This window comes from Mustela putorius, unplaced genomic scaffold (assembly GCF_011764305.1).
Source record: "Mustela putorius furo isolate JIRA1106 unplaced genomic scaffold, ASM1176430v1.1 tig00000275_pilon_pilon_pilon, whole genome shotgun sequence".
NCBI classification, from domain to species: Eukaryota; Metazoa; Chordata; class Mammalia; order Carnivora; family Mustelidae; genus Mustela; species Mustela putorius.
This window is the reverse complement of record NW_025421341.1, coordinates 9,459,177-9,471,811: the sequence shown is the minus strand read 5'-3', so window position 1 is coordinate 9,471,811 and position 12,635 is coordinate 9,459,177. Positions and strand designations below refer to the sequence as shown.

Here is a 12,635-nt window from a genome sequence, read left to right as displayed (position 1 = left end):
ACACTTCTAGGGAGGGTCTCCAGAACATGTTTTATTCACACCACATTAGATATATTAACTTTCTTGCTGATAGGGTTGTCAGGTCAAATACAAGGCATCCTGTTTTTTGGGTTTTGTGGTTTTTTTGTTTAGGGGGTTGGCAGGCTGAATCTGGCAAACCTACCTACAGATTGCTATCCCAGCCTGCAGGCAACATCACGTAAAGGAGAAAGGGAAAAAACCTTGCCTCTCTTTACCAATAAGGTGTGTCATCTTTCTGATCTGATCAGAAAAGTTGACCTAAAATAAGAAAAAAATAAGCAAAACAAGGCCCCCTCGCAAGGCACCCCAGTCACATATCTAACCAGGTGCAAAAGAGAAGTGAGGCAATCGGAATTAACTTTCCAAAAAAACCATTTTCTCTTTTGCTTTGAGATCTCCCAAAACAATAACTTAAGTTTATAAACTCTTAAACTTCTTAGCTGGCTTTGCTCCAATTAACAACCCAGTGACATCAACGTTTTGCAAGTAAATTCGGTATCCACTGTGAAGGTGGAAGAAACCTCAGCCTCGGTATAAAAATACAGTCAGTTCTAGCAACAACCTACAGCTTAAAAAGAGAGAGAAAGGGAGTAACAATGAGAATTCATCTCCTTTCCCCTCTCAAAAGAAATTTAAAAAGGAAAAAAGATTGGAAGACTGGATTGAGATAAAAGTAAAATGTGTGAAGCAGGGTAGCCAGCTGGATCTCACATTCCAGAGTCTTGAAGGTTTAAGCCAAGTGATACGCTGCCCCACACATAGTTCTGCTGGTCACATGGGAAAGACATTTGACTGAGACCAAGAAAACACAGCCAGGTTCTACAGAGAAGACCGTCCCAGATGTCCTAACTCCCCAACTTTTCAATACACTGATTTGAACTTCTTTCGTGTGCCTAAAGCTGTGATGATTCCTATTTTGGAGAAGTTCCCACTGAATCTAGGAAGAAAAGACATGCACATTTGAAATTATTAGGGATGAAACCAAGTATAGCTGTGAAACAGAAGGGGAGAGATCAACGTGGGCTTGAAGTGTCAGTGGATCTGATGCTGGATACAGAATTTGAGATGAGTCCTGTTGGATGTGAAAATGAGGGCTAAAGATATTTGGGGCTGAGAAATAGGGAAACACAAGTAGCAGAAATGAGAGTGCCATGTTGGAAGAAGGGAGGTGAACAAAAGTATGTGTGGGGAACTGGTAAGAGTAGGTGCTGACCGAGACACCACTGGTAGTTCTACCATGTTCCCTTTGTCATCCACATTCCTACCTGGGACAGTGGTGCCGGGGAGAAGGGTTATGGTGCCCAGCCTTGCTCTCCATGGTGAACTAAGCTCTATTGAGATGAGTGGAGTCTTTGGGCTTCCCCAGAACCCTGATGCCAGAGTTGGAGATAGTGATGAAGGTTGACATGCCAAGAAAAAGTCACTCCTCTGATCTGGGGGCAGTGAATCTCTCTGATTATTCCAAGTAACATATCTACCCTCATAAAGAAAATGGGGATCAGAAAAGGCTTTCATTTGGTACCCAGAACCTCCCCAATTTGCTTTCTTCCCTCTGAGCCAAAGACCCAGGTCACAGTCTTTCTTGCCGTTTTCCTCTGCCACAGTAGAAACTTTTTTAGGAAGGATTACATTTTTTTCAAAATTGATAATGAGTAGAGAAGTCAGTGCTTAACCTCATAGCTAATGGTAGAGTTTCAGGTAATGGTAAAGGAGATATTAAGGTTATTTAAAGTAGTCCATTGTCTAATGATGTCTGAAAGATATGTGAAAGGTCCTTTATCTAAGGCCCTCCCTGTCATTGAAATTTGCCATCAACTGTGGAAAAGAATTATCTCTGTAAATACATAAAAAATAGAAATAATAACACATCACCCATTTGGGGCTCCTAAATTGTGTGTTTCTTCATGGCTTTTATCAAAGGCCAAGAGAGCAAGAGGTACAGTCTTCAGCATAGTAGGAGCTCATTCTAAGCCTTTGTGATTACTGTATTTTTCAAAGACATATTCATTTTTATTTTAAAAATCTTTATGGAATGCTCACTTTGTGCTGTCTCATTTGTCTGTTAGCACCTGCAGGAAAAAAGGGAGAGAGAGAGAGAGTACTATAGTGAGCAGGAGAGAGGGGAGGCTGCCTACACAGTGACTGTCAAAATTTGATGGGTATAAGAAGTACTGGGGCACTTGTTGGGAGAGGAAACTCCTGGCCCCATCACCCAAAGCTTCTGATTCAGTCCATCTGAGGTTAAGCACCTGAATCAACATTTTTGGTAGGTGACTCAGTTGATTCAGTTATAGGTGGTGCCTGGCCATGCTGAGAAGCATTACACAAGACAATGGCAGGATGTAGAAGTCAAGAATAAGAAAACTTAAAAGGAATTCAAGTAGACTGAGGCCACACATTGGTTAACCAAGAATCACAGAGAGCTCAGTGGGCCAGGCCCAGGTCTGCCAACTGATAGCATCACAGGGACCACAGGTATATGTTTTCCCCTCATGCGTGAAATAGTCCATTCAGAAGCCACAAAGGAAAGCTCCATTTACTATGGAAGCAGATCAAAATGTCCGCAAGGAACATGACTGACAATACAGGAGTTGCCATAGCAACTGTGTGAGTTGAGTTGAGAAATTTATAGGCAAGAAAGAGGAGATGAAGAACTTGTGCTAGAGCTAATGTGTGACTTGTAAAGGCCTTATGCTGTTATTTGTAGTAATCTGCTTTATATTTAAAATAGTTGGGAAGAAACCAAAAGGACAGAGGAGGAGTTCCTTCCAAGAATGGCTTCCAGGTTATAGCTGGTGGACAACTGACTCATAAAGCGTTATTTGTCTTTTCATCAATCTGTACCAGAATTCCTAATAATGAAGACTTCACCAACTGATGAATGAATAAATTAAAAACAAACTCAAACACAATATTCAAATGCAAGGAAGATAAAGACAACTCTGGAAAATGACCACCACAGATTTTTATTTAATTAAAAATATTATACATGTTGTTGCATTTTCATGGAAAATAGTGAATTAAAAAACACCAACAGTGTTAGTTTTCAGAAACCCTCATCACCCTGTTCTGCCACCTGCTGCTGTTTTCTGTCCATGGCATTAACCATGTGTAAGGAATTGAGGCTCTCATGAAACTAGAGCTTCCTTGAAGTTCATACCTACAAGACTCCCAGAATGAGCCATTTACTTGACGATGGTGTTCTATGGAGTTAAATCAGACACACCAGTCTTGACTCCCTTGCAAAGCTTTGAATGGAGCTAACATAAAAGCCCAAAGCACATGTCAATACCAATTCAACCTAGTGTGGCCACAGGAATCAGCTAATCCAGTTCCCAAGCCAGTTACCAAGTGACCTTATATTCTACCTGGTGTATTAGTGTCCTGAGCCCCTCCATAAAACTTTCCCTGAACCTCTGGTAGGAAGACACTGCCATATAGTGTTTATATTAAAACCATCAGCAAATACACAAAAGCCCATGTGGCCCCCATGCACAATACTATCAAATAAAAAATATATATTGGTACAATACAACCTTTGGAATCACTGGCTAAAATATAGCCATGTGAATATTTTTAAAGTCTTCATGTAATTCTACATTTAAGAAAAATAACACAAAAAGTTACCTTGAAAACATCGCTTCAGCTATAAAGTCTCACATGTAAATACAAAGTGTGTACAATATCTCCTCTCCCTAACTCCCCTTCCTTGTTTTCTTTGGGCTGCACCACTCCCGAACCTATATCCCTGACCCCACATCATAATGCTGCATCCCCATGTTGCTCCCAAGTGACACTTTTACTAAAATTGGATCTGATGTGACAGAAACATTCTGGCTCTGTTTTCTTGCACCTTTGCTTTGAATGGTAGCACACTTCATTTGGGTTCTGCATCCAGCTTTATGTTAAAGAGAGATGAATCACCCCCAAAATATACAAACAAGCAAACATAGCTGGATAGTACAAAGTTTGAATTGCCTCAGCTCTGAGAAATTGGAAAATGTTCTTTCTTCTTCATAATGGTCTCTCAATTGATGGGAATAAAATAAGGCTGAAATTGCTTTTCACATTCTGGCTCTGTTGGGGGCATTTTCACATAGACCCCTGTAGTAAGAGGACTTCTTTTCTTTAGCTGCCAAACACAAAAAGGAACAGTAATTATTATTAAGAAATACAGAAGCCATTTCTAGCCATAATAGGACTCAACAAACAATGGGTCCCTACTCCGTTGAAAAAGTGAATGTACACATACAGAATTATAAGCCCCAGGAGATTTTCTTGATTCAGTCATTACAATTCACTTTAAATAAATCACTCAGTGCTACTGATGTAAAATAGCAATCATTTTCCCTGACTGCAAGAGAGGAGGAAGACACTTTGAGAAAGCATTAGAAAGGACATCCAAAATACCTATGGTAATTGACTACAACTTATCGGTGAGGGCAAGACCTTCATAAGATATTAAACTTCAGTTATTCTGTTCTAGAGCTGTATTTCTCATCTCTACTCCTCATAAACTTTTTACTGCTTTTGTCTGTCTGCCTTAATTCCCAATTTTTATCACCTCCATAATTTGAGATTCTAGTCTACTGGTCTGTATGGCAGTTTCTAGCAAATGAGGTAGGAAGAATCTACAGCAATACAACAAGTTGATTAGAGGATCTTGGGATCGAGTTGAGGGGAATGAGGCTGTAGGGGAAGAGAGTAAGAGAGCCCTGGAAGGAGAAGGTCATCGTGATAAAGCCAGCCATAGGCAGAGGAGGGCTGAATGAGACCATCAGAAAGAAATCCTGACAGGAGGCCTGATTTTATACCTCCATCTCTCCCAACAACTGCACTAAATAAAACTGGCATTCTTATTTACTGGGCTAGAGGGGAAGGCAAAACTTCCCATTTGAGCAGACTGGGTAATGGGGAACCCAGGACAGGACAGTTGCGTGGACAGCTATAGTTGGACAAGGAAGGCACAAGCGGGGTGATACCAAAAGATAACTTCTGGGTGAAATAGGGGGATGTTAAGGGGGAGAGTAAAACCCATCCAGGTGGTCTTCTGTAGCAGTATTTGGCCCAACCTCATCTTATGTTTTAGGGTTATTAAGTACAACTTTCTTGAAGACGAAGAGCAAAACAGCTGCCCCGTGTTGTTCAAATGGTTACTCAAACTGAAACCCTGTTCAGAAGCACACAAACATTCAATGTCAAACACACTCATCTAAAATGTTAGTCATCTTGAAACCTCAAAGGCCAGTACCAAGGGTTCTAGTGCATTCTTTACCACTGTCCTTCCTTTACCACTGTTCTTCATTTATTGCTTCATCTCCAGAAAACTGAACTCAACAGCGGTCAGTTGCTATCACTGAAGACATCCTCACCAAAAGTGGTGTGTTGTCAGCACTGCACTCACCATTTTGCTCAAAGAAATAGCTGTGATAAGGAAACTATAAAAAAACAGCCCCGAACTGACTGCTGCAAGGATCCAGAGGAGGAAATCAGAATCTGGGCAAGGTTCAGGATCTACAACAGAAAACAAAGCAGAGTTTCCATGAGACATTCTTTAAACTTTAAGGCCCTACTCCCTTCACTAGTGAGAAAAGGAAGAGGCTCTGGAAGAGCTTCCAACCTTGGTGTCTACCCCTAAATAGTATTGGTAGGCCATAGGTAAGTCTGGCTGCTGGAGGGCACTTCCCGTAGAATATCCTATCAGAGGCCCAGGGCCAAACTTCATGATAGTTATCACTCCAGAATGAGTGCCTCAACCTCCAGTAGAAAAAAAACACTAACCCCAACCCATTTTATTTTTAGTCAGAATGCTGAGTGGCCACCCATATTAACCAGACTACCCAGCCTTATGCCAAAGAACTCTTAAAGAATTTCCATAATCCTAAAATGAACCACCTAAAGCTAAGGAACAAAACTGTTTTCATGCTAAGACGACAGCAATCCAAAAGATGGCAGTTTAGTAATATGGATTTGCTCACCGATGACATAAATCTGGGTTCCATTGCCCATGCCGACATAGTAGGGTGGCGGGTACATGAGCTCCACCTTGCAGATGTAGAGCCCTGTGTCCATGGCCCTCAACCCTTGGATGGTGAGGTTCACTTTGTTTCCACTGGAGGTGCCAGTGCAGGTAGAATCATCTAGGAAGGCCAAGTCATCCTCCACTGTGTATGTCGTGGCACAGACTTCAGTCATCTGGCTGCCGGCCTGCCGTAGCACTGTCACCCGGACCTCGGCGGCATTGCCTGAAGACCCATACTCACACACAAAGCTGGCAACACCTCGGCTGCTGGCCAGAACCACTGCAGGCTGGGCCACATGCATCCCTAATAAGAGAAAATTAGAGGGAACTCAGTGAACCAATGCTCACCTACCACCAGGCTCAAGCAAAATCTCCAGCTAACCAAAGCTGATCTTTGATGGGTACTTCACCTTTCCACTTTTTCCATCTTCACCTTTCAGCCCTTCTCTTCCTTCAACAAACACTCCCCAACCATTTCCTTCTCCCCCCATCCCATGCCCTCCATCTCTTAGCTGTCTTCCAGCTAATCTCCATCAGGTATTTACATTTTGGATAAGAGTTTCCTGTATCAGGAAAAACATTGATATGACAAACTGAAGGGCTTGGTCCTACCATGAAATACGTGATTTGGGGCAAGTCATGCCTTCCCTGTAGCCTTCATTTTCCCTCACAAGCAGTTAAGAGGGGATTAGGTCAGATGATAACAGAGTGCCTTCCACCTCTGGTATTCTAAGGTTAAAATAGAACTGTAGGAACTATAATGAGCAGTAGGAGAAATTTTGGAAGTTGAGGTACAGAATCTTGCCTTATTTCTCAGTACATAACTTATAAACTTCTGCTTATATTTACTTGGTCATGTACCTCTATCTGTCACAGTGGCTGAACCCTGGATCACTGTGCCAGCCAACACATTCCCTAGCATTATTATCAGAGAGAGGGATGCTTCTAGATGAAGGAAGCCACAGAGTAGAGGGCACCAGGTCGTTTCCTCTTTAGGCTGAGGCAACCCTGCTGTTAACTTCTGTGGGCTTCCCCTGCCACCGCCACCACCTCTTCCGCCAGTCTCTCTCCTTCACTCAAACATGCTAATGCTCCTTTGTTCTTTCTCCTTCTGGCTTTTACAGGACAAGGGAGGCTAGCTCTCCATTGAAAAAGATTTGTGTCATCTACAAAATGGTAGCTTCATGTCAAATTACCTTCCTATAACTAACTTGTCCCCTTTCTAGTCAACCACACACCTGACACTCAAAACTTGGAAGAACCAAGTCACTCATTCTGATAAAATCCTTTGATATCTTACATACCATTGATTGCAAAAACAAATAAACTAAGTGGCATTTACATCCTCCATGATCTGATCCCAACCTATCACTCCAGTCTGAGTTTCTAGGACGCCTCCTCCTGTGTATAAATCACTCTACAGAAATAACTCTATCAGTAGTCCTTTTTCCCAAGTACATGGACTGAGCAACATCTGTCCTCAGAAGAAAGAGTAGAATGATAGCAGCCATTGCTATGGTTAATCCAGCAGCCCTGGCTGACTAGGTAATAGTCTTCTTCTACAACCCTCATCCCTGTCTATCAGAGCAACTTTGCACTGTTGTAACTCCATTGTGGTATTTAATCAAGTTCTACCCAGTATTAAAGTTTTTTGGGTACTAGTCATACCTCTTGCAGCTTCTGTCTTTGGCTTATAAACTCCTGGGAGCCACCATTAGAACCTACCCACATGAGCACTCAATAATCTTTATTGTACTGACATTAAGCCCAAAGACAATTTTTCTGCCTTCCCCCAGGCAAATTCTCAGTTATCACCAGTAAATCTGGTCACACTCATTTTTCAGTGGAAGAATCTCAGTTATAGGTTGAGATAAATTTTCTACGAAAGAAAGGTAATTGTTTCTAAGAGTATTTAATCTTTACATGTTCAAAATATGTAGAATAGGAAAATGCACATGAGTCGTTCTTATCTGGTAATAATTTATCAAATACCTTTTGAGCACCCAAGTATTTCATATAAACCACATGGTTTCTTAACTGAGACAGTCTAGAGAGAAATAAAGTTGAAATTCAGTGAAAATGTTCACCATTTTATGTTTTAAAGCAAACCCGGTATTAACCTCTAAAGAGCTTTATTTCACTGAAAACTGGGGAATCTGCATCCAAAGTCCACAAATAGGTCAGGTGGCAATTAAGTATCTTGTGCCAAATAGACTGATGGTTTTCATTGTTTTTTCTTTCTTTCTTTCTCTCCCCGCCTTTTTGATTTACAATTTCAAACTGCTATCATTTTTTAAAGTAATTAACTAACTAGTTTATAGAATTGACTGAGGACCTTAAAACTTTGAATTGAGTAAAGAAGGTTTAAATTTTAAACAAGCTGATTCGTTTATAAAGTGAAGGTCTTAAAATCTTAAATAAGGTAGGAAAGAAGCTTAATATGATTTGCTTAAATCCATCTTTTTAAAAAAGGAAATTTTGAGTTCACCCTGATTCCAAGCTTAAATACATTAGGAGCTACGGATATCTTTCCTCTCTTAAATTGCTTAACTTTACAGTATTTTCTTCCAATCTGACAGAAGTGTCTGAAATTGCTCATCTACCAAACCAACTCAGATATATTCATTAAGCTCCTAGTCAATGCCTGGCGCTCCACTATGAGCCTTATCTCTGCTTATTTGCTGCTGCCAGATGTCTCCTGCTTGCCTTGGAATACAGAACCATCCAACCCAGGAGACTGGAGTTTTACCTTTAGCTTCTGGCTTTGTTATAAATCACTGTCCTTGACTGCTAAAAGAAATGAAACGCAGGTGGGAGAAACACCTCCTCCACCTTCATCCTGCAAAAGCCTTACTCACCTTTGGAGAAGACGGGGATAAATAGAAGAGAAAACAGAGCGGTGCAGGGCCAGGTCCTAGAAGACCGGTCCGGCTGAACCCCATGCCTCCGGAATCCGAAACAAGCCATGGCTTTATGGGAGCAATGTTCAGGTCTTCAGGAAGCAGAGTGAAACCTTTCAGGATCCCGAAGCTTTGATATGTGTTTGAACCCACACAGAATCAAGGACTTTTTATAGCTGGCTTTGATCCCAGGTATGTACAATACATGTGCACACACAGAAGGCACCTGAATAGAAAGCCTTTTTTGTTTTGGTTTTACGAGAAAGGAAGCCGTGGGTTTAGCTGTTACGTCGAAAAGATAACCTCAAACACTCAAAATAAAACTGAACAAAACAAGCCAATCCATGGATGGAAAATGCACTCAATTTGAAACTGAAGCTTCTTATTCACTTTGAGGATAAGTGGAGAATTGGAGAATTTCCTGGAGTGCAGGAGTCTCCTTAGGTCCCAATTTGTCCAGTTATCTAGGCATCTTTTACCAGCTAATTTACTCCATTCACATCTCTAAAATTGCTAAGCTGCTGGTCTGAGCCTTGACCATGACAGCATTAGTCTGTGGACATTATTATTAAAAGCTCTGCATTCCCCATCCTGGGCAAGTTTAGAAATAAAAGCTTATTTCTCCAAGCTCCATTTAACATTTTGTTAAGAGAAAATACCAAAATCATGAGAAATAAACAAATTTGCCTGATTTGCAGATTAGGAAATAATTCAGGTATTCTTGAAAGCCTTAACAAAGACAAAACAGGGTTGGAGAAGGTCCAGAAAAAGTCAGCCAAATGATCCAAGAGATTCAAACCTCCCATAAGAGGATAGACTTGTTTTTCTTTCTAAAGGGAATTTTTCAAGCATAAAATCCATGACCAAAGGTTAAATATGACTGAAGTTCTTAAACTTATGAAAACTGTAAACAGGACAAGGTTCATCCTATAAGAGAATACTAAACATCGGGGACTACCTCCCTTAATACTAAGGAGTTTTCATATACTTGAATAATGAAAGAGACATTTATTGAGAATCTATGATATGCCAGTGATATGGAATGTGCACTTAGATTGAATGATGACCAGACAAAACATAGTTAATGCCTTAAGGGACTTCCAAAAGACTGACAAGTCTCTGTGAAGTGACAGTTATAGCATGGAATATGGTGTTTCTAGTTCTTTATGGTTTCTCATTGTTCATATAGCCCAGCACAGCAGAGAACACTCTATAGAATATGGACCTAATTCCTCTCTTTTTAGCCTGGCTTCCAGCATTTCCTCACATGCTCCCTTCTTCTGCTTGTCCTTTCTCTAACACCCCTCTTTGGTTCTCATCAATTTGACCCATACTGTTTCAGTGCTTGTTTTCTCCCATTAATTTATTTAATCCTCCTTCTGATCCTGCAAGGGTTAACTAACATGGCAGCTCCTCCAGGGAGCCTCTCCTAAGGCTGTTTTCTATACTCTTCTAGAACCTTCTATAAGCCTTCAAACCCAGCTGAAATGCCAGCAGCCAAGAGTAACCGAACAAGCTCTTACTAAGGGCCAGATCCCAGACCGGGCACTGAAGATACAAAACTGGAAAATGTATGTTTGGGCCCTTGAGAGGAGCCCACAGAAGTAGCAGGGGAAGATAGGTAAGCCTATGATCATGCTAGAGTGGAGAAATGTTGGAACTGAAGTATGTCGCACAGCCACAGAGAAGCAGAAGCCATTGGTTCAGCCTGTGAAAGTCAGGAAGGGTTTCTCAGAAAAAGAAACACCTGAGCTTATTATTGAGGACAAGGGCAAGGGGTGGGTATTGAGACAAAAAGAATAGCATGTGCCAAGATTGGAAAGAGCATAAAACATTCATTATTGTCAGAGGACAAGTCTAGTATGGGAACCCACAGTAAGGGTAAGCTGATGTTCTTGGCACTGAGGGCCAATGCACTAAAAGGAGCAAATTAGCAGGGCTGAGTTCACACCCTAGGTAAATTCCCCCTTACACAGGAGCAAAGGTGGGGAGGATAGGTTCAAGGGGGAATAAATTAGAACCAGGAAAACCAGGAAGGAGGCTATCACAGTACCCCAGGCAATCAAGAATTGGCAAACTTGTGTAAAATGACAGGCAGTAAATATACTAGGCTTTGCGGGTGGTATGGTCCCTGGTGCCACTACTCAACTCTCCTGTTGTAGGGTGAAAACGGTCACAGAAAATACATATATGAATGGACATGATTGTGTTCCAATAAAAAATTATTCACAATATCAATTATAACCCAATAAACAAAGAACATTTTTAAGAAAGCAGGTAGAGGCTGGATTTGACCTGCAGACCATACTTTGCCAATTCCTGGTCTAAACTAATGACAACAGTGGTGACAAAGTCCCTAAGGAAACTAATCCAAAAGCAGTGAATGGATGGAAAACACCAGATTTATGGCTAGGAGTTACTGTGGAACTGCCAAGAATCATTCAAATGTTTGTCAATAGTATCCCACTCAAGTCTCAAAACAACACAACAAGGCAGGGATAACAGTTTTTCTCAATTTATGAAAGAGAAAACCAAGCCACTGAGACTTGAGATTTATCCAATCCTCCATAGTCAGTGGTAGACCCAGTATTTGAAGCCAGTGATCCTGTTAATCACTACACTAAAGCGAAGACTTTGAGGTCAAAGAGAACTAGATTTGAATCCTAGAGTGAAGACTTGCTAGCTGCTGATCTGGGGCACAGAGCCCAAAGTCCTCCAGAAAACTGTAACTATATCTCAAGGCTGGTTGCAAGGATTAAATGAGATAATGCGTATAGCATGTATAAAAGACCTACTATGGTGTCTGGACATTCAAGGAAAAGGACTTCTTTGGATTTATAGAGTCATTGAGAAAACAGAAGTACAGTTTCTTAGAATAGGGAACATAAGAAGAGCAGATCAGGAAGTGAAGATAATGAGTTCCCTTCGTGCACATTGAGTTTTCTACAGGTGGTAAGGTAGAGAGACACAAAAATAATTAAATAATTGCCAATGTGGTCTGGAACACAGGAGAAGGATCTAAGCTAGAGACATTAGTTTAGGCAACCATGAAGTCACTGAGGAAAACTTCACAGGCGAGTCTTCACAGATTTGTAGCACTCTATAAATATTTGTTAAATGAATAGATATATGAATGAAAACAGTTTAATACAAGAAGACATGAGGTTTATAATAGGAACTTTCAAAGAAGTTTACCAAGTCCCCTAATGATACTTTCATGAAACGATTTCTACAACAGCAAGAAAATTCCATCATCTTAAAAACATTGGGTAAAAAGAACGTTGGTGAAAAAGATATAGTCACATGTACAATCCCATATATTACTTGATAATTATGAAGAGGAAAAGATAATGGATAAATCTAGCAGATACTGCCTTAAAAAGTGCTCAAACTAAAGATCACCCATGATGAGATATTTTGATATCATGTGACTCCAGATTTAATTATCTGAGAACACAACACCTTTCTAGTATTACTGACAAAATTGGTTAAACTGAATCTATTCATGGGAAAAACAATTAGGCAAATCCATATTGGGATCATTCTGTAAAACAACTGGTCTTTGGAAAGGGCCTTTGATTCTTCAAAAATGTTAATATCATGAAAGATTAAAAAAGAAAAAAACCTAGAAAATTGTTCTAGATTAAAGGAGATTAAGGAGACATGACAATAAAATCCAATGTATGGTTCTT

General features: G+C 40.6%; 1 protein-coding gene across 2 annotated transcripts; it reads right to left on the bottom strand.

Annotated features, from left to right (window-relative positions):
• Positions 1 to 2,967: 2,967 nt before the first annotated feature.
• Positions 2,968 to 9,164, bottom strand: CTLA4 (cytotoxic T-lymphocyte associated protein 4). 2 transcript variants are annotated; one of them, XM_004764204.3, is made up of 4 exons: positions 8,902 to 9,164; positions 6,000 to 6,347; positions 5,426 to 5,535; positions 2,968 to 4,153 (listed from the first exon to the last, which is right to left on the bottom strand). In XM_004764204.3, exons 1-4 carry the CDS (start codon positions 9,008 to 9,010, stop codon positions 4,049 to 4,051), a joined length of 672 nt encoding a protein of 223 aa, XP_004764261.1. In that variant the 5' UTR covers positions 9,011 to 9,164; the 3' UTR covers positions 2,968 to 4,048. The 2 variants fall into 2 exon arrangements, with proteins under 2 accessions (XP_004764261.1, XP_004764262.1); XM_004764205.2 differs by lacking the exon at positions 5,426 to 5,535 and having other exon boundaries at positions 4,086 to 4,153.
• Positions 9,165 to 12,635: the final 3,471 nt, after the last annotated feature.

Bases quoted from the DNA above. Each gene is read 5' to 3' on its own strand.
- CTLA4 (XM_004764204.3), bottom strand. From the start codon at position 9,010: ATGGCTTGTTTCGGATTCCGGAGGCATGGGGTTCAGCCGGACCGGTCT. The intron at 6,348-8,901 runs GTGAGTAAGGCT...TTCTCTTATTAG, and splicing joins TATCCCCGTCTTCTCCAAAG to GGATGCATGTGGCCCAGCCT. The intron at 4,154-5,425 runs GTGAGTGCAGTG...TGTGTTTGGCAG, and splicing joins CTATTTCTTTGAGCAAAATG to CTAAAGAAAAGAAGTCCTCT.